A 24,747-nucleotide genomic window follows, 5' to 3' on the forward strand; every position below is an offset into this window, starting at 1 on the left:
TTTTCATGTTTTTCTATTAGTTTTATTTGCAGTATGAGATTATTTACTTGGTTTGTCTCTATTTTCTTGAAATGGGCACTGAGGGTGATAAATTTGCCTCTCAGGACTGTTTTTGCTTGTGTCCCACAGGTTTCTTTGTAAAGTAGATTCATTTTCATTGAATTGTACACTCCTTACCGTTTAACTAGGGTCAAATAACTTTTTCTTACTGTGACAAGATAGGTGAAGAGATAGGGAAGTTAAATTTTTCTGAAAAAATTACAAAGGATCTGAAATATCCCAGTTTTTCCAGGGCAGGTAAGATTCTAAATCAATATCAGTGAAAGGAGTCAACAACACTCAGTAGGAGTAGGAGTCATTGATTAGCCATGGCAGCTGACCTCTATACCAAGACAGTGAAGAACAGCAATAAAGTCAAATAGCTCAGGGTTATTAAAAGCAAGATCCATGGGCAAGGAGGCACCACTTGCAGGTTGCCAGTGATAGTTTCAAGATTGGCCAAGAAGCAAGTTATAGAAGCAGAGCTAGCAGTTAGTGGTTACAAAATGGTGATAACATTTTAGTTATTCGAATAACTCAGGCTATCAGTCACATGGCAAAGTCCTTATCCCAAATCTTCCCATCAAAGAAGAAAGCTAGTGAAATAATTACAGTCTCTATAAGCAAAGAAATCCTCAAAACAAAAAACTACATTCCAAATTTCTTATCACACCCCAAAATCAAACAACACTCCAGGTTTTCTTTGAGTTTCGAATTTCAATAACCTGTGTATTGTTATACCGAAATTCAGGGACCCCCAGAAGACCACCAGAGACCACGATCAATGTAAGCAACAAAGAGCCGGTTTATTGCAGCTCGAGCTTGGTCTTCTGCGCACATGGTAACCGGTGACGCTAAGAGGCCCTGAGCATAGAATCAGGGCCGTTTTTATAGTATTGAACAAACTTAAGGAACTTTTACATAAGAAATTACATGATTGGTTAACATTTACATTAAAAGCAAGCTAAACTGGGCAAATAATGATTGGTTGATCTTTACAGAAAAAATGTCCTTGGTCCATAGCTTGACGGAAAAAGGTTATGAGTCACACCCAGACCAACAGAATGCATGGCATGTCTCGCCCCGGGCTCTGAAGAATGGGTTGTTTGGAAACTCTTATTAGTCCTAGGTGGGTGGGGGGCAACACCACTTGGGGGCTAACACCTGCCTTAAGCAAATGCCATCTATGGCTCCAAGAATTGTGCATGGCTTTTTGTCATAAATTCCTAGCATGGGGGCTAAAATGGATCACGAGTCAAGTCGCAGAACTGAGATAGAGTGTTAAACAAAAATGGAGTTGCTTAGGTTTCTTAAAACATTATATTTCTTCCCTAGGGCCTTACTGCCTTGGCCTCCAGGAGGGGCGTTGCAGCTGTGGGGATAATTCTGAGGACTTTCCCCCCTTGGTCAGGCCTGTAAACCCTTTGAAGTCTTTTACTAAGCAACTCTAGGCTCCCAGGCTGACATTCCACTAAGTAACTAAAACCAGTCACAGTTAAAATCATACAAAAATCATACAATCATCCAGTACAAAGCAATTCATACAGAAGCAAAAATGGCTGTTAGGTGCTGTCATATATATATATATATATATATATATATATATATATATATATATATATGTTTTTTTGCATTCTTCAGTATAACTTAACAATTTACTTCGAGTCTTTTTTTTTTTTTTGGTGGTGGTGCAGCTAGAGCTCTGGGACTGAGCGCTGTCCCTCAGCTCTTCATCTCAAAGCTAGTGCTCTACCACTCGAGCCACAGTGCCACTTCCGGTTTTCTAGTGATTTATTGAAGATAGTCTTATGGGCTTTCCAACCTTGGCTGGCTTTGAACCATGATCCTCAGATCGCAGCCTCTTGAGTAGCTAGGATTACAAGTGTGAGCCACCAGCGCCTGGCTGCTTCAAGTCTTAGGAATTTTTTCTTTTAATTACTGTCCTGGAGTTTTCTCTACAAGGAGATCCTGCCTTTCAAGTTTGGCCTTATTCTTAATCACTTTGCAAATTTCAGTGAATTCCAGGCCTGTTTGTTCCATTCCTAGGGTCTGTACTTTACTTGTTTGTCCCAGTTAAATTTCTTTTTTTTCTTGGTGTAATTAATACTCTATTTGTTTAATTTAACCTGGTTCTAACAGATCAGACTGAAGTTGGAACCAGGAAGCAACTAACAAAGCTTAACTAAGTTTTCCTCCATTTAATTGCCAAATTATCAGGGAAAAGAAAGGCCTCAGCCAGGCTATGTCATTGTCCTGATCTACTGCCTGTTTTAGACATGCCAACCACATTGTAACAAAGTGCCTAAGGGGAGGACAAAAGGTCGCAATGCCAGGCCAAATCTACCATCTGTCACAACCCAGGAAAGAGCATATTGCCTGTTCAAACACAGCAATCACACAGACTGCCTAAACAGCTTGAAGGGACAGTACAAAACAGCCAGTCCTTAGATACATAGGGACAATTGGTTCCAGTCAGCTTCACACTCCTTTTTTTTGGGGGGGGGGGGAAGGTTCAAATCCCAGCAAGACCACCATGTTGCTATTTTATTTTTATTTTTTATTTTTTTGTAAAGATACTATACAGAGGGTTACAGTTACATGAGTGAGGTAATGAGTACACTTCCTCTTGAACTTTGTTACCCCCTCCATTGTTTTCCCCCTACCATCCCCTCCCTTCCCCGAGGTTCTTTTTTTTTTTTATTGTGATTAAGTGATTACATAATTTCCCGAATTTCACAGTATTGTGGAATAATGATGCTCAATTAAAGTCACAAGTTCATTCTAACTTTCCTGGAGCAAATTGTCTATCACAGTCTGTAACATATAACGGTGTTCACATGTTATACACCATATATGTAATCAGCAGCGAGCTTCACACACTTTTTAGTGGCCTTTACTTTGTCTTTATTAAATAAACTCCATTGCCTTACTGTATCTGTTCATGTGGAAGATGTTAACATTTGTAGTTGTAGCTGCACAAACAAGAGAGGAAAATTCCTTCTAGGGGAGGGGCTCCATTTAAGATTGCAGCTACCTGTCACCTGTTTTCAAGAAAAGCCTATGTTGCCTGATTTCAGAGAAAGGCACTTTCATTTCTGTCAAAAGTCTAAAGTCACAAGAACTCATGAGAACCTGGTCACAACAGGTTCGTCCCAGAATAGTAATCACAGATAGTTTTGTTTTCCCAGTAGAGAAAGGTGATAGAAAGATGAGGGAGGGTAGCCATAGGTTTTAAAGCTAGTAGAGTTTGAGGAAGGGATCAGGTTAGTCCTTTGGTTACAAGGACATGTATGGAGGCTAGGAGACACTCTAAAGGAGTGTCCCACTTTGAAAGAAATTCAGAGAAGGAGTCTGGTTGTTAGAGTGAGGGAAGTGGTTGACCATAATTGAGTGCTGGAAGGGCTGAAGAGGTTAGGCAGCAAGCAGTACATTAGGATCTGAGGGAGGAGGCCGTGTTGGTGGAGAAGGGAGAGCAGTAGGTGCAGAGGGAGAAGCTTAGAAGTGGCAGAGAAAGAAGCTTGTATGTGGTAGATCTCTCATTTTTCTGAGTGCTCTCAGAAGTTATAAAAGTCAGCCAGGCACTGGTGGCTCACACCAGTAATTCTGCCTACTCAGAGGCTGAGATAGGAGGATTATGATTCAAAGCCAGCCCGGGTAGGAAAGTCTGTGAGATTCATCTCGAATAAACCACTAGAAAACCGGAAGTGGCCCTGTGGCTCAAGCGATAGAGCGCTTGCCTTGAGCTGAAGAGTACAGGGACAATGCCCAGGCCCAGAGTTAAAGCCTCATGATGGACAAAAAAAAAAAAAAAAGTTACAAAAGTTCAAGGGGGTTGGGGGAGTTGGAAGGTATAGGAAGGGGAAATAAAGGAGGAGGCAACAATGCTTGATAAGAAATGTACTCATTATTTTGCCCATGTAATTGTAACTTCTCTATACAGTTTTCATACACAAAAAAAAGTTCAGTTCCCATGATCGACCAAAAAAAGGGTTGGGAGGGGTTGCTCAGTGGTAGAGCGCTTGTCTTGCATGCATGAGGCCCTTGGTTCTATTCCTCAGCACCACATAAGTAAAAAGCCGGAAGTGGCGCTGTGGCTCAGGTAGTAGAGCGCTAGCCTTGAACTGAAGAGCTGAGGGACAGTGCCCAGTCCCAGAGTTCAGGCCCCACGACCAGACCCAAAAAAAAAAAAAAAGTTATAAAATGTTAGGATCAAGGGTCATTCTAATGGGTCTAAATTTGATTATACAAGCAAACAGGCCTGGAAGGCTTGAGACCAGGAGAGAATTTAAGAGTAGTAATATTAGTAAGAAGACACAGAGGTCTGTGAATGTGGCTCGGTGGGAGAGTGCTTGTCTTGCATGCATGAGGCCCTGGGTTCGATTCCTCAGCACCACATATGCAAAAAGAAAAAAAGCCACAAGTGGAGTGGTGGCTCAAGTGGTAGAGCGCTAACGTTGAGCTGAAGAGCTGAGGGACAGACCCCCAAAAAAAGAAGACAACAGAGGGGTTGTGTGAGGAGAATCATTCCAGGGTAAGGAACAAATGATAGCAATTAGGAGGGACTGTAGGCATCCCTAAAAGTTCCTCCACTTGTATAATTGCAGAGAACAGGAGAAAAGTCATCACCTGCATTCACGTGTCTTAGGCAAAGGCCTTAGAGAATCCCAGAGCTTAATACCCAGACTTATAGAAATCAGCAGTGGAATCTGGGTTCCTGGAACAGAATTCACTCAGCAAGGAAGACTAGAGGATGTAGGTGGCCAATGGTGGATGTGAAGATGGAGCACTCAGAGTTGAGAAAGAATACATCAGGTAATTATCTGGGTTACCTATGATGAGTTTGCATATCAATAGCAATATACTTAGACTTCTTAGTTTATTTAAGCACTTCAAATACCATCCATACCAATAACTAACATGTAGGCCTAATTCTACTAAGCCTGTTCCCAATCAGGGAAGCTCACCTGTCAAGTCACTTTGTCTGGAGATTAGGGAGTCCACTCAGGGTGTCCAGGGTGTCCACTGGGCTGCTCCTGAAAGACCCCAGACTCCTGGGATACTTTCTTCAATGGGAGGGCGCCCCAGAAGCCAAGAGTCCAAACCAGTAGATGCAACAAGCAAGAGGAGTTTATTCAGTGTTTGTGCAAACGGTCTCTCTGCCTCCGCACAGGAGAGAGCTCCAAGCCGAGGTTACAGGCATTCTTAAAGGCAAAAACCACAAGATTAGCATATAACACCAGGTGTCCCCGGGATTGGCCCGTTTAAAAGTCACTATGTACCCCAGCAATCATTTTTACTATGGGGAAGTTTATAACACTCTTTGTAAAACAGTTGACTCAGGGCAAGTCTATGGGGAGTGGTCACCCTGGAGGGGAGTTTACATAGTTACAGGCTTGTGATTGATTAACATTTGGCCTAGTTTGCTGAACTTGCCAGGTGGTCCTTATCTTGGGTCCTTATCTTGAGTCCCATTCTTGGGTCCCATTGGACCACTTGGGGAATTTACTTGTTTGTTCTTTATTTATGACCACAGACCTTGTCCCGGGGCGGGCATCTGGGCTCCAAGACTCTTTACTCAATTCCTTATTTCCAGAAAATGGGGGGTTAGTGATAGGGCGAGCAAGTTTATAAAAGCAAAATCAGCAGTTAGCAATTGTAAAATATAACTCTAATTTTTAATCTTTCACTCCAAGTTGCAGAAGCTTGCCAGACAAGCTCCAATGGAGGTTTGGTTTGACATGGAGTCACCTCACTCAGGGAGCTCCCCCTAAACTTGCCCTGAGCCAACTGTTTTACAAAGAGTGTTATAAACTTCCCCGTGTGGTAAAAATGATTGCTGGAGTGTATAGTGACTTTTAAATGGGCCAATCCCGGGGACACCTAGTGTTATATGCTAATCTTGTGGATTTTGCCTTTAAGAATGCCTGTAACTGCTGCGAGGCAGAGAGACTGTTTGCGCAAATGCTGAATAAACTCTTGCTTGTTGCATCTACTGGTGTGGAGTCTTGGTTTCTGGGGCGCCCTCCCGTAGACGAAAGTATCTCAGGAGTCTGGGGTCTTTCATTAGGTCAAAGCAATTTTAAAACTTAGATTAAATCACAACTTCCATTGACAAAGATTTTTAGTAAGCAGAGTACTTAGTAACCTTGAAACCATAATCATTTACATATAGACAGACTGACAGACACGTTTGTGCACAAATTATAGAACACCCTTAGATTTTAAAATCGGCCATTTGAGGCTTTTTTGGAATTGCTTTGCCTAATTATGTTGGGACCACGTGGTCAGTTTAAAACAAACTGCCAACAAGAAGAAACTTTTAAACAGGAGACAAGACACCATCAACAGACACGTGGCACTGCTGGTCAGTTGAGGGGAGTAGTGTCACAATCAAGTTGAGGTCAGTGTGAGATCAAAGCTGAGCTCCTAGAGGCCAAAGCTGAGCTCCTAGATGCCAAGATGGCCCACCTACCACATGGTCAATGTTAGAGAGAGCTTAAGATTTTGACATTGAGGATGCATTGCTTCTGGCACAACTACAGCTTCAGGTTCCACTCCCACTACAAAGACAGAGAAGGGGTTCCACAAGGGAGTGGATGCCTCACCGGGAAGGCTGCAAGAGGGGGTACCTCACCGGGAAGGCCACAGAAGAGGGGGTACCTTACAAGGGAGGTCACAGAAGAGGGGTGGGCCTTGCAGGGGAGGCTACAAAAGGGGGATGTACTTTGCTGTGAAGGCCGCACAAGTGGGGGCTGCAGGGGAGGCTGCAAAAGAGGGTGCCTGGTGGGGGAGGCCACAAAAGGGATTACCTCGTGGGGGAGGCTGCAGAGGAGGGGAAGCTGCAAAGGATGTACACAGAGGAGGAGTTTAAACTTAAACTCATCCATACTCTTACCTGCAGTAGGATGGGGAGGGGGAAAGAGAGAGAGAGAGAGATCTACTGCCTAAGCACTCACATAAGTGGAGTTTTAAATTTGGGGCCAAATTTGACTGTAAGGAAATTTAGTTCTCTTTTTCCATTAAGTGATCCAAAAGCTAGCTGCAGGGCATCCTTGGCAGTGCAGTGTAGCTCTAACAAGGATCTACCTGTGGAAAGGATACCCACCCCTCTCCACAGTGGTCCCCAGCCACAGAAGGCCTGGTGAGATCTTGGCACTTGGCCAAAATTTTGGTCAGAAGGCAGGGTACAGAAATTGGAAACCTAGAACTACAGTGAACTGGTTACTGACCTAGGATAGGACTTAATTAGCCAGTGTTGGGCGTAGAGCGCTCAGTCAGGAGAAAGTTACCTTGTTGGTCCTCTGGTGATCAGTGTGTAGGATCTCAGGCTAGGTCTCAGGGAAGCTGGTCGGACCCCCATCCAAAGTGGAGAGGGGGAGTAAATCTGAGAAGTGTGACATATATAACCAGATAGACCTGTATTTGCCATTTTGTATAAGACCTGCTTGAAGAATGCAGCTGCTATTCTACTCGCCCTTGAGCCCCAGACACTCCCGGATCTGGAGGTGAAATTAATGACCCTCCAGCTGGGAGTACCTGACAAAGTACACATTCCAGACTACTCCACCCCCCCCCACTTCCCCCAGCCTAGGATCGGAGATAGTGGCTGCCTGGCAACCACTTCCCCCCCCCCCCCCCCGTTGGGGTCAGAGATAGTGGCCATCTGGCAACCACTTCTCCTAAGTTACCCTAGAAGTACTGTCTAATTTGTTTAGAGCACAATAGCTTGCTAGACTGACCAATTATTACCCAGCCCTTTTCCCTGCTTTGTATTGCGCCAATCATCGGCTGGTTAATTTTGAAAGGGCAGGTACAAAGTAGCTCATGTGACATCATCTCTTCTTACTCTTCTCTACCTTATCCTCGGGCTCTAGGTGCTTGTTGCTCAGATAACTTGTCCAAGCTTTGAACTCAAGGCCTGGGCATTTAACCTGAGCACTTCTGCTGGAGGCTAGTGCCCTACCACTTTGAGTCACAGGGCCACTTTTATTTGGCTGGTTAAATTTTGAACGAGCCATGCTTCCAGCCTGGCTCTTTGCTGGTTAGTTGGGAAATAGAGTCTTAGAGGTATTTTTCTGCCCAGGCTGGCTTTGAATGGCAATCTTTTTTTATTTCCAATTAAAGCAACAAGGAGATCAATGGTTACAAGTAAAGCTTACTTGTATCGTGTCAAGAATGGATCAACAAATACTTGCCAGAACTCTGCAATAGATGAGAATATTAGCATAGATATAGTATTGCTTGGCTGCCTGGAAAACCTGATAACCAAAGTTCACAAGAGGTTCTCCTGGCCTACACGTTTCAATAGCATAATAACATGGCCAGCTTTTTCAGGTCAGTCTGGATAAGGTTTGCAGAGAATTGTCCCACAAGAGTCTTAGTTTGTATAAATCTAAAGCAGTCTTACACCAAGAATCAGCTGCATGTGATGGAGACAGGCAGGAGTCCAGTCTACCATGGTGAACCTAGGATGGTCCAGGCAGGATCAGTGCTAGACTGCATCCCTCAGATGCATTGTCAGAGTTAGTTGCTTTCAAATTTATACACAGAATAGTTGAAGACACTTGACTTTAGATGGATATTGAGAAAGTAAAAGAGCAAAAATAACTAGCAAAAACAACTTCATCTCACTCAGGCGACACCAGGCGACGTTTTATGATACTGAAACCATCAGACCCTCACTAACCCCCCAGATGACCCATCCGGTTCTGTAACTCCCTGCTGATGTTAATGGCTCTGGGATGTTAACATCTAGTTACTGTCCCTTTGTAGCTTTTGGTTCCTTAACCCCCTGCTGATGCTAACCACCCTGGAATGTTAACACCTGGTTAATGTATCTTTTTGTCACTTTATAGTCTTTTGCCTTTATAAACCCTGCCTGCTTTCAGCTAGGGGCTCTCTGTTCCTGTGTATTCAGTGAGCCCCATGCATACCTGGTGAATAAATCCCCTTGCTCTTTGCATGAGAGAACGTCTCTTGGAGTCTTCCTTATGTGCAGCGAGCTTCTCGACCCTTACCGATATAAAGAATGACATGCTGGTTTTACATCAGCATTTAAATCACAGCTAACAATTACATACCAATTTTAGTAAGCTTTATCTAAGAATTTACTACATACTCATACCATCTGCCAGCTACTAGAACATTCTGGAGTTTGTCTTAATTTCTACCTTTTAAGACAATTCTTACTTTCAAATACTTTCATATTCAAAGGTATTTCATCAGTTCCCCTTTCCAAGGCCTTCTTTATTAGCATTTTTCTTTGTTTACATTTGTTTTTGTTTTTGTTTACATTTTTTATCTTCTTACTGGGGTTCTTAGTCTCAGCTGGCTAGGAGCTGAGCTGGGTCTCATTATTAATAAAGATGCTTTCTTTTAACAAACAGCATGCTTGATAATTAACTTTTTTAACACAAAATTTACAATTGCAGCCAAGGAATGTAAATTTTAGGACATAACAGTGTTAGGCCTGAATTGGGACCCCTCCCTCCCTCTTGGCTAAGTTTCTGCCCAGTATCGGTTACCTAGGTAACTGACAGACCTAGAAGCAGTCACCTTCCCCTCCTGCTAGGTCACATCCTGGGCCACCTCTGGTTACAGGTCTCCTATCTGACCTTAGGAGGGTCCCAGACCCTTAGGTCACATCCTGACCAGTGTGGCCACACCTTTCCCCCCACCTGGCTGCACCTCTTCCTGTCCCTGGCCAAGGTAAGTCTTGGCCCAAAGGTGGGTCCACCCCTCCCCCCCCTTTACAGCCATGCTTCTCCACCAGGCTGGGCAGTGGCAGCAGTTCCGTAAATAAACTTCTCCTGCCTGAATAGCGCATATTCCCTTCATGGACTACCTAATGAAACCTACCTATTTAATACACCTTACAAACAGTACCAAGAAATAGAAGATACCTTTTTACAGAGTTTTTATGTATTGCAATGAGATTATGTTGAACATAGTTCACACACATTTGTACAAAAGTTTTAATGTGTGCTGAGGTTTTTTTTTAAAAAGTGAAAATTGGCAATGTTTTTGGAATTCCAGTGGCAAAGTGATATTGTTTTCCCCAATATGATAAAAAACCACCTAGAAGAGTGAAGAGGAGTAAGATTGGTGGAAGAGTGGAGGTTGTAGAAAAACCCATCATGTGGTCCTTATCTCTTCCTAGGTGTCAGCTTTTAGGGCTTATAGAGAGAATTGGGGGAGTAGGGGGCTGGATAGGTTTGTAAGGGGGAGAGGTAGCACTTTTAACCTGAAGGCATTTAAAGGGAGGATGTGGCATAACGAAGGTACCAAAAAGTGAATGTTTTGAGTAATTGGATTGAGAGTTACTGGAAGAGGTGAGAGGGAGGCATTTCTCTTCTGCAACCTCCTAGAAGAGAAATTAAAAATCCAGATTTTGACGGGAGTGGACTCAGGAAAGAGAAAAGGATTGGATTATTGTCTTGAGTCCCAAAGAGAAAAAGGACTGGTTTGTTTTTATTATGGGATTTTGGGGTGGGAAAGAGAGGCTGACTTCAGTGTGTTTGCCAGCCAGCCACTGTCAGTGACAGATTAACAAAAGAGCCAGAGCATTGACCCATTTAGTTAGGGTCTGGAAGGGAAGAATGCATATTAGCCAAAGAAGGGAAATAAATGTGTACGTCTGGATGAGTTGGTTTAGAGGGAGTTTAAGCAGGGCTGTTAACTTGTTGTTTTACCTTTGCAGGCCTATGCCCACCCCCATCTGTATCAGCTACACAGGCAGGCAAGCAGGCAGGTAGGCTCAGGGACAGGGACAGGTTAGCAGAAGGGTTTGTTTGAAGCAGACAGTTTTAGCCTAGAGAATCTGGACCAACTGCAAATAGCAAGAGTGTAGTAGAAGATCAAGGAAGAAGAAAAGGATCTTTGATGTTGAAGAGGAGAGATGGGGAAAAAGAAAGAAAAAGGGGTAAGAGGCAGATTGAGCTCCTACAAGATAAGGAGTTCCTTTGCCAGAGGAGATGACTGGGAGGCTCATGGCAGAGAATGGTTTGGTGAGAAAGGCATAAGAGCAGAGGGGGGGGCCTCTGGCATGAATGTCAGAGAAGGACTTGGTGAAAAGAACAGGATGAGCAGAAGAGGGTCTCTGGAGTGGAGGTCAGAAAAAGGCTCCTCTCCTCAGACTCCTCTCTGTTTTATTGGAGAATTGTTTAAATCAGTTAAGAGTAAAACCAAAGGTTCCAAATTTAGGCCATTGGTGGCCATGGTAGTGAGACCAGATTTCGGTAGACAAGTCAGGTTTTTTTTGTTTTGTTTTGTTTTTCTTTTTTCTTTTTTTACTGTAAATCTGTCAGCCCAGAGTCTTAAGATTAGACTGAAGGCATGCTAATGGTGTGTCTCTGGGAGACAATTTGGAAAATTTGGTAGGATTATGGAGCCTGTCCCACTGTCCCTGCTTTGGGAACGCAGATGGACAGATCCCAATAATTAGGAGAGGGCATCCCTAGATCTCCTAATTAGAGGGGTGTTAGAGGGTCAAGCACAGGTGAGATTCCTGGAATCTCTGTCAACCCCCACAGACAGAAAATAAGGGAGGGACTCCTGGAGTTCCAGGGTCTGTGTTGGGGGGCACTCTGCCATAGACCCTGCTTTTAGGTGGCAGATGGAGTCCGTCAAGTGGCAAATGGCCTGCTGCCAGAAGCTCAAGAGTCCAGGGATAGGGTGAAGGAGAGATAAGGCCTTTTCTGGGCTTACAAACGGGGACAGTAATACCTCAAACCACATGGAATGGTCATCCATGAGGTATGCCACTTATGTAAGCTAAGGCCACGAGGTCTTTCAGATGACTGTTTAGGCTTGGAGGGCTCTGTGCTCCCAGTGAAGAAAATCCTGGAAAGGAGGGGGAAGGTAGCAGAAAAGCTTGATGAGAGGCAATGAGGATGTGGGTGACCCCACAGCAGAGGGCACCCAGGTAACCCTGGTAATTTTCCCAGGTGTTGGCACCAAATGTTAGGAGAGTGGAGGTGAAACAAGAAAGGAATAGGTTGACTAGATCATCAACAGGTGAGGACTGTTTATTGAAGAACAGTGAGGGACACAGACCTCCCCAAGGGTTTGGAGGTTGTGCTGAAGAGTTGGGACAGGAGCTGGGTTTTTATAGGGAGGTCCAAGCAAGGAGGCAGAGGTTAATGAAAAAGCCATTAGGTCAAAGAAGGTGGGGCATTTCAGTTGGCCTGTTTACAGCTGGTTTTAGGTGAATTGCCCTGCCTGCATTTCTAACAAGTTTGCACATACCTGGAATTTTGCCTGGTGTAAATATGGAGGGGGGGGAGGGGGGGGAATGCCTCAGTCCTTCACTAGCTTTTTATGTTTTAGGCTGGCCCTTCATTTCTGGCTATGTCTGAATACCAGGGTTGTCTTTGGTGACAGCTTTGTTTTTGGTCATCTGTTTATTAATGAGGGCAGAGCTGGCTTGCCTCTGGCTGGGTCTAGTTGCCTTAGTGATGGCTCTGCAGACTCTCAGTGTGTTTTTTTTGGTTTTTGGTTTTTGGTTTTTTTTTGGTCCAGTCTTGGGGCTTGAACTCTGGGCCTGGGCGCTGTCCCTCAGTTCTTCAGCTCAAGGCTAGCGCTCTACCACTTGAGCCACAGCACCACTTCTTTTTGCTTATGTGGTGCTGAGGAATAGAACACAGGGCCTAATGCATGCAAGGCAAGCTCTCTACCCTGAGCCACCTTCCCAGCCCTCTCATTGTGTTTTTCTCTATCCCTTTTATGGTTTTAGTTTCTAAATTTTAACTCCTAATTTAACAATATTTTACAGCACACATATGTTAGGGGCCAAGAAGGCAGTTGGAAGATAAGCCCTCTTTTAGCCCTAAACAAACAACACCTGTATAAACAGTTCTGGAAAAACCACAGGATGTGCTTTTGAGATTAGCACAATGGCCAAAAGGAAACAGCTTGACCTAATCTTAACCCTGGGACTTTCCACCCTTGCTTCTGCAAATTTTTTTCATTCTCCCCCCCCCCATGGGTATAAAAACCCTACCCCAAGCTCAATAAAGCAGACCTTGAAGCTACTCAGACTAACTTTGTCTTTCTTTATGCATTTGGTCTCCTTTCTCTCTTGCCCTCATTGGTTTGTAGGAGGCACCTCCTCGAGCCTAACAAATAACCGAACCTGCTGGACGGGTCACACATATATTTAATATTTCTTTTTAATAGCCCGCCATCTCAATAACATCATGTCTATTTAATAGCACACACTGTCAGTACACAGTCAGCATTTAATAACACAATATGCCAGTACACACTAAGCTTCTAATTGTTTGTTGTTTTTTTTTTGGGGGGGGATGTCCAGTCCTGGGCCTGAACTCTGGACCTGGGTGCTGTCGCTTAGCTCTTCAGCTCAAGGCTAATGCTCTACCACTTGAGCCATAGTACCACTTCTAGCCTTTTTTCTTTTTGCTTATGTGGTGCTGAGGAATGGAACCCAGGGCCCACTGAGCCACCTTCCTAGCCCACCTAATTGTTTTATGCTCACCTTTGGTCCTCCTCTCCACCCAGACTTGAGCCCCTCCCATCCCTGGAATTGCCGCTATACAGCTGGCCCCTCCCTATCTCCTCCCAGATCCACTTGGGCTTCCATCCACCTCACTTCCAACCCTCAGATCCAGTGACCCTCAGATCCGGTGACAGAGGCCATATACCTCTGTCTTAGGGGAAATACAACTCCTCTAATAAACCTACAATAATCTTTCTCCTGTGCCTGTCTGCCTCTTCATGGTTCCCTGGGACGGATGTGACAGATCTCTTCTTTAATAGTCCCAATATACCAGTACACACTATGTTAATATTCAGTAACATACTATATCAGTAATCAATCATATTCACTACAGGGAGGTGGGGAAGGAAAGGATAGTAGGGGAAAAACTAAGGAGGGGGTAACTGCTCAATAGGAAATGTACTCATGTAATTATAACCCCTTTGTACAGTATCTTTACAATAAAAAATATATTTTAAAAAAACCTTTAAGGAAAACTGAAACAATCATTTTGGTAATCCTAATTATCTTTTAAATTTTTCTTTAACTAGGAGGCCAGCCACTCCCCACAACTTCCCAAAATTTTACAAAGGGAATGCCATTTTTAACCCCTTTTTTCTGAAGTCACTTTAATTTGTATTTTAATGCCCCATTGAAACACTGGGTAACAGGCAGGTTTAAACTGGTGACTTTTTTCTCTGAAGTCTGAGTTACCTTTAGGAAATTAGCTGTTTTTCTTTAATGCACTAGCACTTTACCAAGAATCTAGACTTAGACTCTCTTTTCTTTTAGAAATATATCAAATGGCAAATTAGCATTGAAATCAAATTACATGTTTTGCTCATATACCCCTTATGGTCTAACTTGAGAGGATTAACATTACCAATAGGTGGAGGGGAACAGAAACAATTATCTGAAGTGACTGTGTGTGTGTGTGTGTGTGTGTGTGTGTGTGTGTGTGTGTGTGTGTGTGTGTGTGTGTGTGTGTGTGTGTTTCGCCCTGCCACCAATAAGCAGACTTTGGTCATATGTGATGGAGCCAATGAGGAACTTATAGCAACTCCATTTCACTTAAGACCCACATCTCAATTCTGCAACTTAACCCTTGACCCACTTCAGCCCCAATGCCTGGAATTACAATATCTGAAATTCCAGAACAGTCCCTCCTAGGGTCTGGTGACCATTATCTAAACCAGACACCCTGCAGTTTATGCATCCTCTTGAAACTCCCCTGTGGTGCAAGCCGGTTTAAAGTACATCAGCCCCCTTGATCTAACCAACAACTTGTTTCTGGTCCTTTCCCGCTTTGTAGTGTGCCAATCATACTATAAGTTGTTTTATGATTTTCCTGCAGTTTGTAATGATTTGTTACAAGAAATTATGATATATGCAAAGCCCCTGCCTTCTCTAAAAAAGTGTATAAAAAGTGCTGTAACCCTGGGCTCAGGGCCTCTCAGCGTCATGAGTTGCTGCTATGTACATCAGCGGGGACCAAGCTCGAGCTTGCAATAAAGACTCCTTTGCTTTTACATTGGTGACGGTTTCTGGTGGTCTTTTTACACCAGGCTGGGGTCTGGGCATCTCCCAGAGTGTGTGGATTATCAAACTGCTGATTACTTGCAAAATTTTTACATATATTGGCTAAGAATCTGTTTCATACTGACTTTTGTAGGCTGGGGCCACGGGTTGAAGCAGCTGTGACAACTTGGTCCTGTTTCCTGGGCATTTCCCATTCACAGAAGCAAACAGCATCTCTATTAACTCTGGTCCCTTGATCTTAAAGGGAGTTGATCAGCATATAGGAGAGAAAACAGAGAAACAAAACCTTAGTCTTAGTTTACCAGCAATGGTTAGAGGTACAGTGTTTAATTTTTAGCATAGATGGATACAATGACAAATCAGCGCCAACTTAATTACCAATTTCATGTACTTTTCAAAGGAAATCATCTTTTCTAACTTCTTTCCCAAGGCCATTTAAAACTGCCTCTTCTTTTCTTTGGCTTGTAGTCAGTGTAGTAGGAAGACCCCTACTCAGGCAGGCAAGCTCACCTAGTTACCTGGAGTGACAGAGTTCTCCCCCCCTTCCCCACCCCTGCAACAAAGTCGTTAACAAAGAAGCAACTTTATTGAGAAGATTCCTTCACTGACTGGTCAGGGATGATGCAGAGGCTTGGGAGCTAAATGTATTAGGAAGACCCCTACTGAGGCAGGCAAGCCCACCTAGTCACCCAGAGTGACAGTGCCCACCACAACAGCTGGCCAATGAGGTTACAGTTTGTCTGTAATGGCTGTTTAAACCAACCTATCACCTTGGTTTAAAGTGGCATGCAAATTTATTGGGTCAGGGAGGGTCTGCCTTTTGGTGGACAAAAGGCAAGAGTTTACCTTGGTTTATTGTAAACACGTAGTTTGAGACAGATTACGACTTTTCTGTTTTATTGGTCAGTCTTTAACTGAGCAATCAAGGGTGCATTAGGTTGTTAAGGGGAGAGGGACCAGATGCATTTTTTTTCATTCTGGAAACTAGGCCGATTGAGTCTAAAATCCCTAAAACAAAGGCAAAGCTCAAAATGGAATCAGCGTGGGCCCCATCTCAGGGTCTACTTCAGTCAGGTCTCTCTATTTTTTTTTTTAAGCAACTCAGATTAAATTGTAGCTTCCATTGGCAAAGATCTATTAGCAAGCAGAATACTTGGTCACTTTGAAACCATGACCATTTCACATATTTTACATAGAGACAAATAGACATGTGTATGCACATTATAGGGCATGCTTAAATTGTAAAATTGACTGTTTAAGGCTTTTTGGAATTTTAGCAGTAATATTTTGCCTAATTATGTTGGAACCTCATGGTCAGTTCAAAACACAAAACTTAGCCAATAACAAAAAACTTTTTAGTAAACAGTAGACAAGACACGAACATAGACATGTGGCCTGGCATAATGGTGCCTGAAGTGGTCAGGTCAGAGGAAGGGTCACAGAATCAAGTTGAGTCAGAGTGAAACAGCAGCTGAGCTGCCACAATGGCAAGATGGCACATCATGACATGGTCAGTGCTAGAGAGAATTCCAGATTCAAATATTCAAATTTGTTGACCTTTTTGGGAGTTTAAACCTAAACTCAACCTTTTTATTTATATAATGATGACAGTTTTTTGTTGTTGTTGTTTTGGGGTTTTTGTTTGTTTTTTTTTGGTCGGTTGTGGAGCTTGAACTCTGGGCTTGGGCTCTGTCCCTGTGCTCTTCAGCTGAAGGCCAGTGCTTTACCACTTGAGCCACAGCATCACTTCCAGTTTTCTAGTGTTTTTTTTTTTTTTTCAATTGGAGATAAGAGTCTCATGGACTTAATGCCCAGGGTTGGCTTTGAACTGTGATCCTCAGATCTCAGCCTCCTGAGTAACTAGGATTACAGGCGTGAGACACTGGCACCCATCTTGATGACAGTTTTTATCTTAACAAGTATAAATACTTATTGTGCACAAAGATCTTAAGGTGCAAAATGGATACCAGCCTATATTTTCCTGAATTTTTAGAGGCAAGAGATTTTTTTTTTGCCAACCTTACTAATACAAACTTTTTTTTTTGGGGGGGGGGTCCGGTCATGGGGCCTGAACTCTGGGCCTGGGTGCTGTCCCTCAGCTCTTCAGCTCAAGGCTAGTGTTCTACCACTTGAGCCACAGCACCAGTTCCGCCTTTTTTTTGGTTTTTGCTTATGTGGTGCTGGGGAATCAAACCCAGGGCCTCATGCATGCAAGGCAAGCGTCTACCACTGAGCCACCTTCCCAGCCCACTAATACAAACTTTTAAAAAAATTACTCTGGTAATATTTTTCCAGGGCTTACTTAGTAGCAGGTATATTGGCATTTATTTTTTGTTGTTGTTGTTGTTGTTGTTGGTCGTGGGGCTTAAACTCTGGGCCTGGGTGCTGTCCCTCAGCTCTTCAGCTCAAGGCGAGTGCTCTACCACTTGAGCTACAGCGCCACTTCTGGTTTTCTGCTGGTTATTGGAGATAGGAGTCTCACGGTCTCTCCTGCCCGGGCTGGCTTTGAACCATGATCCTCAGATCTCAGCCTCCTGAGTAGCTAGGATTACAGGCGTGAGCCACCAGCACCTGGCGTATATTGGCATTTAAACAACTTGTTGAAGAATGCAGGAGTTAAATTTATCCCAAGCAGTACCTTTAGTTGAAAGAAGGGAGAGATTATCTGAAGCTAATTTTAGCCCTTACTGGCAAAGGAAGACAGAGAGAGAGAGAGAGAGAGAGAGAGAGAGAGAGAGAGAGAGAGAGAGAGAGAGACGAGGGTGGGAAGGAGAGAGGAATTTGAATTTGGTTGTGTTCTTTCCATGGTAAGTGGCCTGGAACCAAAAGCTTGCTGCTAAGCATCCAAGGTAGTGCAGTTTAGCTTGTAAAAAGGGAATAAAACAGCCGATTGAGGCATCCCACATCCCTGGTTCATCGTATAATACATGGACTCAGAACCCTGAAAGACCACCAGAGACCATGACCAATGCAAACAGCAAAAGAGTCATTTATTTGCAAGTTAGAGCTTAGTCCTCCATGCACTGGGTAACCCGTGATGCTAAGAGGTCCCAAACCTAAAATCAGCATGACTTTTTTAGTATTGAATGAACAAGTTTAGGGGATTTCCACACAAGCAGTAACACAATTGGTAGATTTTTACATATTGATATATGTTTGACAGTTTGATGGTTGCAAACCCGTTCTGTTCCTGGAACACCTGGGTCTTTTAGCAGTTGTTCTGCTGCTTTCTCCTGACTGCCTGTTGCTAGGCGTAGACAGTGTTGATGGCTGTCTGTGGTTTTTCTGATAATTGTTTTTCTTTCTCTTGGGGTTATTCTGAGGGTAGCCTAGCACAATATGGTGGGGCCAGTCTCAAAATGGAGTTATTTTGGCTCTTCAATGGGAGGCCAAGGCAGTGAGAGCTCAGTGGCCAAGACTTTGCTCAGATGGGGGCTTGTCAGCCTACCAATACCAAGTGGCTTTACTACAGAAATTGGAAGCCCAGACCTCAAACTGGTCAACTGGTCACTTACCTAGTGTTAGGACTTAATTAGCCAGTGTTGGATGGACAGCAGTTAGAGCTTGGTTAGGAGAAAATTACCTTGGTGGTCCTCTGGTGTCAGGAGTGTAGGACTATAGGCTATGTCCTGGGGCATCTGGTCAGACCCCTTCCAAAGTGGAGGGGAGAGCATACCTGATAAGGTAAATTAGACTTTGTCAGAGAACCACACAGATATCCAACTACAGAGAACAAAGAAGGGTTTATTGCCCAGAAAGGGGCCAGTAAGATCCCTCCTTCTCATAAGTGAGAAGCAGCACTGGCTATTGTCTGAGGTGACCTATATAACCTAGGGGGTTTAGGAAGGGCTAGATAGGAGGCAGAGATACTGGTAGGGACATGTGGGCCAGGGGCTTCATCATGGTAGAGTAGAATTTATGCTGCTGTCCAAAATAGTAGATAAGGGTCCTAGAACTCCCCAAACCTGAAGATCACTCTAGGGGGCTCCTGTTGCCTTATATGTGGCTGCTCCAGAGAAGTGCCATCCCAAGGTTGGAGGCTAATTATTTACTGCCTTTGCTAAATTGGCCTCGTGTTGCCTAGGAAGGGAGCATGCTAAGCTGTGGAGAGGGGAAGGAATATACTAAACTATGGGAAGAGAGCTCATTTTGCTAACTACCCACCAGGGAATCTATGCCGGGTTTCATGCATCTGATTAAATGATCCTTCACTTCCATCCCAGGGGACCACCCAGAGGCAAGCAGGCACAGGAGCAAGATTATTATAAGGTTTATTAGAGGGGCCATATTTTCCAGGAGAGGGAGCACATGGCATCAGTCCTATCCAGGTAGCAGGCAGGTCTAGGAGGCAGGAAGTAAGGTAGGTGTTTGCTCAGTTGGGTCTGGCAGAGAGAGGGAGTGGGCAGCTTTATGGTGGGAACTCCAAAACTGGGAAGAGCTCAGGTTTGGATGGAGATGAGGACCAAAGGTGGGGATAATGCAAACAGGTTCACAATCTTTAAAAGAATGTGGCTTAATAGGAACTGAATGTAAACAAAATTCAATGAATTGGAAAGTATAACAAAAAGAATTTTAAATTAAATCAAATGCCAGGTTGAAGGACAGTTACTTGGCCAGTTAGGTAACTGGAACAATGGTCTACTTAGCAGGAGACAAAGAAATGTTAATCTTTCTTGTTCCTGCCCAGGTAGGTTCTAAGTCCCTGCATTAGTGCTCAGACCAGAAGCAAAGGCAGAAGGCAAGCCCTCCCACTTCCACCCAGGGCAGGAAGATTTGTACCAGAGAAAAAGGCCTTCCATAGTAAGTGGCCACTGCTTGACCAATCAAAAGAAACACCCCAGGCTGGGAAAGTGGCTTGGTGATAGATTCATTGCCTGGCATACATGAAGTCCTGAGTTCCTCAGTGGCACATAAACAAAAAAGCCAGAAAGGGGTGCTGTGACTCAAGTGGTAGATGCTAGCCTCAAGCAAAAGAAGCTCAAGGACAGTGCCCAGGCCTCGCAAAAAAAAAAATCCCAGTCCTCGCAAAAAAATCCCAGTCCTGATCCCAACACACACACACACACACACACACACACACACACACACACACACACACACACACACACACACACACACACACACACACACACACACACACACACACACACACACACACACACACACACACACACACACACACACACACACACACACACACACACACCCTCCGCAAGTGCATATGGTGTAAGGAACAATTATCTTGTAAGAACAAAAAGTCTGGGTGGGACTTGGAAGGTGGCTCAGTGGTAGAATGCTTGTCTTGTATATATGATGCCCTAGGTTTGATTCCTCAGCACCACATAAGCAGAAAAGGCCAGAAGTGGCTTTGCAGCCAATTAACCTTGAACTGAAGAGCTGAGGGACAGCCCTGAGGCCGAGTTCAGGCCCCAAGACCACACACACACACACACACACACACACATACACACACACAAAACGGGCTCTGGTGGCTCACGCCTGTAATCCTAGCTACTCAGGAGGCTGAGATCTGAGGTTCAAAGCCAGCCCGGGCAGGAAACCCCATGAGACTCATCTCCAATAAACCACTAGGAAGTGGTACTGTGGCTCAAGCAGTAGAGCGCTCACCTTGAGCTGAAGAGCTGAGGAACAAAGCGCCCAAGCACAGAGTTCAAGCCCCACGACCAAAAAAAAACAAAACAAAGCAAAACAAAAAAAGGCCTGGGACTTTTCGGGGGTGGGGGGAGACAGGAAGATCACTTCCCATTCAGAGAAAAAGCCCTTCACCTAGTTTAAAAGACATGGGTGGGCCTGCAATTACCCAGAATTGCGTTATCATCATCATCACTGACAACATAAAGTATTTCATTGTTTCCTCACTATAGGAGGTGGAGCTCTCACCCACTAACAGCTCCGGTATTACTGGTAGAAAACCGGAGGGCCTGGAGAATTTTAGCTCATCCCCGGCTAACCACTGAAGCCGGGCCACATCTGGCAGCTTGGAAGGAGCTGCTTACTCCCCTTGGGTTTCCCCGACGCAAGTCACCATCTTGCGCTCTGCATTAATTTTTCCCACCTCCTCTTTTTCCACCTCCCCAGGCAAAGGATTCAAGCCACCGTTGACCACTCTGCAAAATGGACACAGCGCCTGAAGCTCATGATCAACTGATCTTAAATCGTTTCCATTTCAGAGCTTTCAAGTAGTTTCAACTTTCTGAAGCTTTTCAAAGGAAGGTGAGAGCTAAGTTATATAGAGAAATTTTACGGACATTCCCAGGTCTGAAAAGTAACAGGAAACTGAAGGAAAAAGTAAAGGAGGGATTGGGGAGTACGGAAGAGTAGAAAAAGATTAGCCGAGTCTCTTCTAACAGGAGAAAGGCGAGAAAAACAGCGTATTCTCAGTAGTTTTGAAGAATCCAGACGTTGGAAGAGGGCGGGGGTAGAAGGTGGTGGTAAAGTTCTCGCAGCTTCTGAGAGCTTTTGGGATCAGACTGGCTAGAAGATGCTGATCGATGTTAGGAGTAAACTAACGTAAGTAAGCAAGTAACGGGAAACCGTTTTACCAAGGGAGGTGCGCTTATGTACTGACAAATCCAGCGGACTTGTCCATCGGATGTATGTATTAAAAGTGTTCACTTTTTCAGAGCTACAGTTACTGCTCAGAAGCCCGGTTGGACGCATTATATCTGCAGTGGGAGAACCACACTTCCCCTGTCCCCCTACCCCTCTCCCCCCCACCCAGTTCTCGGTTCTCCAGGGATGAGTCATGTGCCGTTGGAAAATACATTTGGGCTGGACCAGCAAGTAAGTTGCATTGTGCCTGCAATCAGGTTCTCTTCGAAGACACTCCCTTCTCCCTCGCCAGTACCGCCTGATTTCAAGTCTCCGGAATTTTAACTTTTTGAGTCCATAGAACAATGTGAATGTGTAAAACAGGATTAAGTTTTAAGTAGTTGGTTTATTTGGTCAACAGAATGGACCGGAAACAGTGGTACTAATTTGTTTAGTAGTTCAGGCTGGGTCTGTAAATTCTGCTCTAGGCCTTGTACATGGTGGATTTTTAAAAAAATGAAATCTTGAGCATTTGCTAATGGATATGTGCAAGCAACTGCTGTTTATGATGGGGTTTAGGCCGCTGGAGGGAACTATTTTGTCCGAAGGCCAGATAGATGTTTTTGGACGCTTTTGTTTTCGTTGACCCAGGATGGATGATCTGTAAAAGGTGGCCGGAGGCCGTGGGATCTTGATTTTTTTATGAAAACGTGCCCATTGAGTAGGGAAATGCTGGTGGGGGAGGGTCCTCATGTCTGAAGTACTGGTGCAGTTGCCTGGTTTGTGGGACTATGTGAGCTGAATGACTATAAACGATGACAGACTATAAACGGTAACAGAGATGTATTCTCCCACGAATCTTGGAGACTCCACGTTGGCAGCAGCAAAAGGAGATTTCCAATTTTTGTAGAACGCAAAGTTTTGTGACGCACAAGAACAGAAAGGGAATAGTAAGTCATGGAAAGAGAATAGATACGGTGTGCTTTCCTTTACAGATTCTGTAGCTAATGGAGTTTGTGCCGGAAGGGAGATGTCACCTGCGATGCTTGGAACTCACATATTATAGTATCCTAAGTGGCCAGTCGAAAGCATTATTTGTAAAGATAATGTATATCTTTAAATATTTTATCCTAGAGGCAGCCATAGTCAAAAATAGGTTGGTAGTCGACGCCCATAATTTTGTTCACTTTTTGAATCTGTGAACACCGAAATAATTGAAAGGCAGAAGCTAACCTCTGATTAGGGGAATTTGGAGTGGTTGTTTTTTTTTTTGAGGAAGGTAGACATAAATAATATATAGTATGTATTACAAGAATATCAGCTTCTAGTGTGACTCATTCTTGGTTTATCTACCTGAAAGCAATTAAAATTATTTTTAAAAATTATATGAAGAATTTGAAAATTTGACCTTTAGGGGTATTTTTCCTCAAACCACAGGTTTATGTTTATGCAGACAGTTGATCAGACTTCATCTGACATTAAGAACTTACAAAATGTAAAAGTTAGAGCCCAGGGAATCTATATATCTGATACTGTCTTCATAACTGAAATCATATAAGACTGATAATCTTCTGGTGCCCCCACTGCCTGTGGCTCACACCTGTAATCCTAACTAACTACTCAGGAGGCTACCTCTGTGACCAATAGAAAAAGAAAAAATTTTTCATAACTACAATTAAATAACTAAAAGTTCAAAAAGTAATTTTTTGTTGTTTGTTCTGTTTTTTTTTTTTTAATTAGTTTTTTGGTTTTTCTTTTGTTTCACAAGACATAGGCCTTGAATTCAGGGCCTGGGTGCTGCCCCTTAGCTTCTTTTGCTCAAGACCGTCTCTCTACCACTAGAGCCACTTCTGGTTTTCTTCTGGGTAGTTTATTTAAGATAAGAGTATCAGGGCTGGGAAGTTGGCTCAGTGGTAGAGTGCTTGCCTTGCATGCCTGAGGCCCTGGGTTCGATTCCTCAGCACCATATAAGAAAAAAGCCGGAAGTGGCACTGTGGCTCAAGTGGTAGAGCACTAGCCTTGAGCTGAAGAGCTGACAGACAGCGCCCAAGCCCAGAGTTCAGGCCCCACGACCGGACCAAAAAAAAAAAAAGATAAGAGTATCACACTTTCCAGCCGAGGCTGGCTTCTAATCGTAATCTTGAGAATTCTGAATTGCTAGAATTACAGGGCTATTGGTAAAAATTTTTACAAGCATGTTAATGGTATAAGAACTGGCAAATATGTGACAATATTGGTGTTCCATTTTGTGGAGGCAAAAAACAACCTGGCATTTAGTCTTATGCTTCAAAGTTTTTTCATATGAGTATAGTAGAAAGCAAACTTTATTCTACAGGTTTTCATTGTAAAAAGAATAAGTGAGGGGCTGGGAAGGTGGCTCAGTGGTAGAGCATTTGCCTTGCATGCCTGAGGCCCTGGGTTCATTTCCTCAGCACCACATAAGCAAAAAGAAAAAAGCTGGAAGTGGTGCTGTGGCTCAAGTGGTAGAGCGCTAGCCTTGAGCTGAAGAACTGAGGGACAGCATCCAGGCCCCACAACCAGACCCCCCCCCCAAAAAAAATAATTGAAATGTAAAAAGGCAATGTCAGTTTTGTCAGTTAGGAGCTTTGTGACCAAATATCACTCAGAACCTCTCATGCATAAAAAAAGAAAAACATAATTACATCTCATACACCTCAATGGGTCACGTTTTGTTTTTGTTTTTGTGGTGGGTCGTGGGGCTTGAACTCTGGGCCTGGGCACTGTCCCTCAGCTCTTCAGTTCAAGGCGAGCACTCTATCACTTGAGCTACAGTGCCACTTCCGGTTTTCTGGTGGTTTATTGGAGATAGGAGTCTCGGTCTCTCCTGCCCGGGCTGGCTTTGAACCGAGATCCTCAGATCTCAGCCTCCTGAGTAGCTAGGATTACAGGCATGAGCCACCAGCACCCGGCATAATGGGTCACGTTTTAATTCATTACTATGTAAAGCTACATGATATTGAACCATCTGGTCAGTGGTGATAAATTATTTTATTCTTAGGGATTTATCTTAAAAATAACACATTTAAGTCCTATAGAAATTGCGGGAGCTTCAAACTGCCCTAATCTAGTAGTAGTTGTTTGTGCTAATAGACTTCTTCTTA

At 43.8% G+C, this 24,747-nt stretch overlaps 1 protein-coding gene and 1 long non-coding RNA gene across 7 annotated transcripts in view; one reads left to right on the forward strand and one right to left on the reverse strand.

Annotated features, from left to right (window-relative positions):
- Positions 1 to 24,747, forward strand: part of LOC138823805 (ATP-dependent RNA helicase DDX3X-like) — a 107,048-nt gene that overhangs the window by 63,881 nt on the left and 18,420 nt on the right. For 4 of the 6 annotated variants that reach the window (XM_070017358.1, XM_070017360.1, XM_070017356.1 and 1 more), the window contains 3 exons: positions 4,644 to 4,851; positions 21,173 to 21,307; positions 21,718 to 21,877. In XM_070017358.1, the coding sequence (XP_069873459.1) occupies positions 21,833 to 21,877 (45 nt within the window). In that variant the 5' untranslated portion in view covers positions 4,644 to 4,851; positions 21,173 to 21,307; positions 21,718 to 21,832. Of the gene's footprint in view, positions 1 to 3,927; positions 4,852 to 21,172; positions 21,308 to 21,717; positions 21,878 to 24,747 lie in introns of those variants that run through there. The other 2 variants (XM_070017361.1, XM_070017359.1) reach the window with 2 other exon arrangements.
- LOC138823807 (uncharacterized) lies at positions 9,003 to 20,839 on the reverse strand. The gene is made up of 4 exons (XR_011370906.1): positions 20,702 to 20,839; positions 18,657 to 18,749; positions 15,199 to 15,310; positions 9,003 to 9,051 (listed from the first exon to the last, which is right to left on the reverse strand). It is a non-coding gene; the product is annotated as an uncharacterized lncRNA (long non-coding RNA).

The sequence above is a fragment of the Dipodomys merriami genome, unplaced genomic scaffold, assembly GCF_024711535.1.
Source record: "Dipodomys merriami isolate MVZ:Mamm:240054 unplaced genomic scaffold, mDipMer1.0.p SCAF_123, whole genome shotgun sequence".
Taxonomy (NCBI): domain Eukaryota; kingdom Metazoa; phylum Chordata; class Mammalia; order Rodentia; family Heteromyidae; genus Dipodomys; species Dipodomys merriami.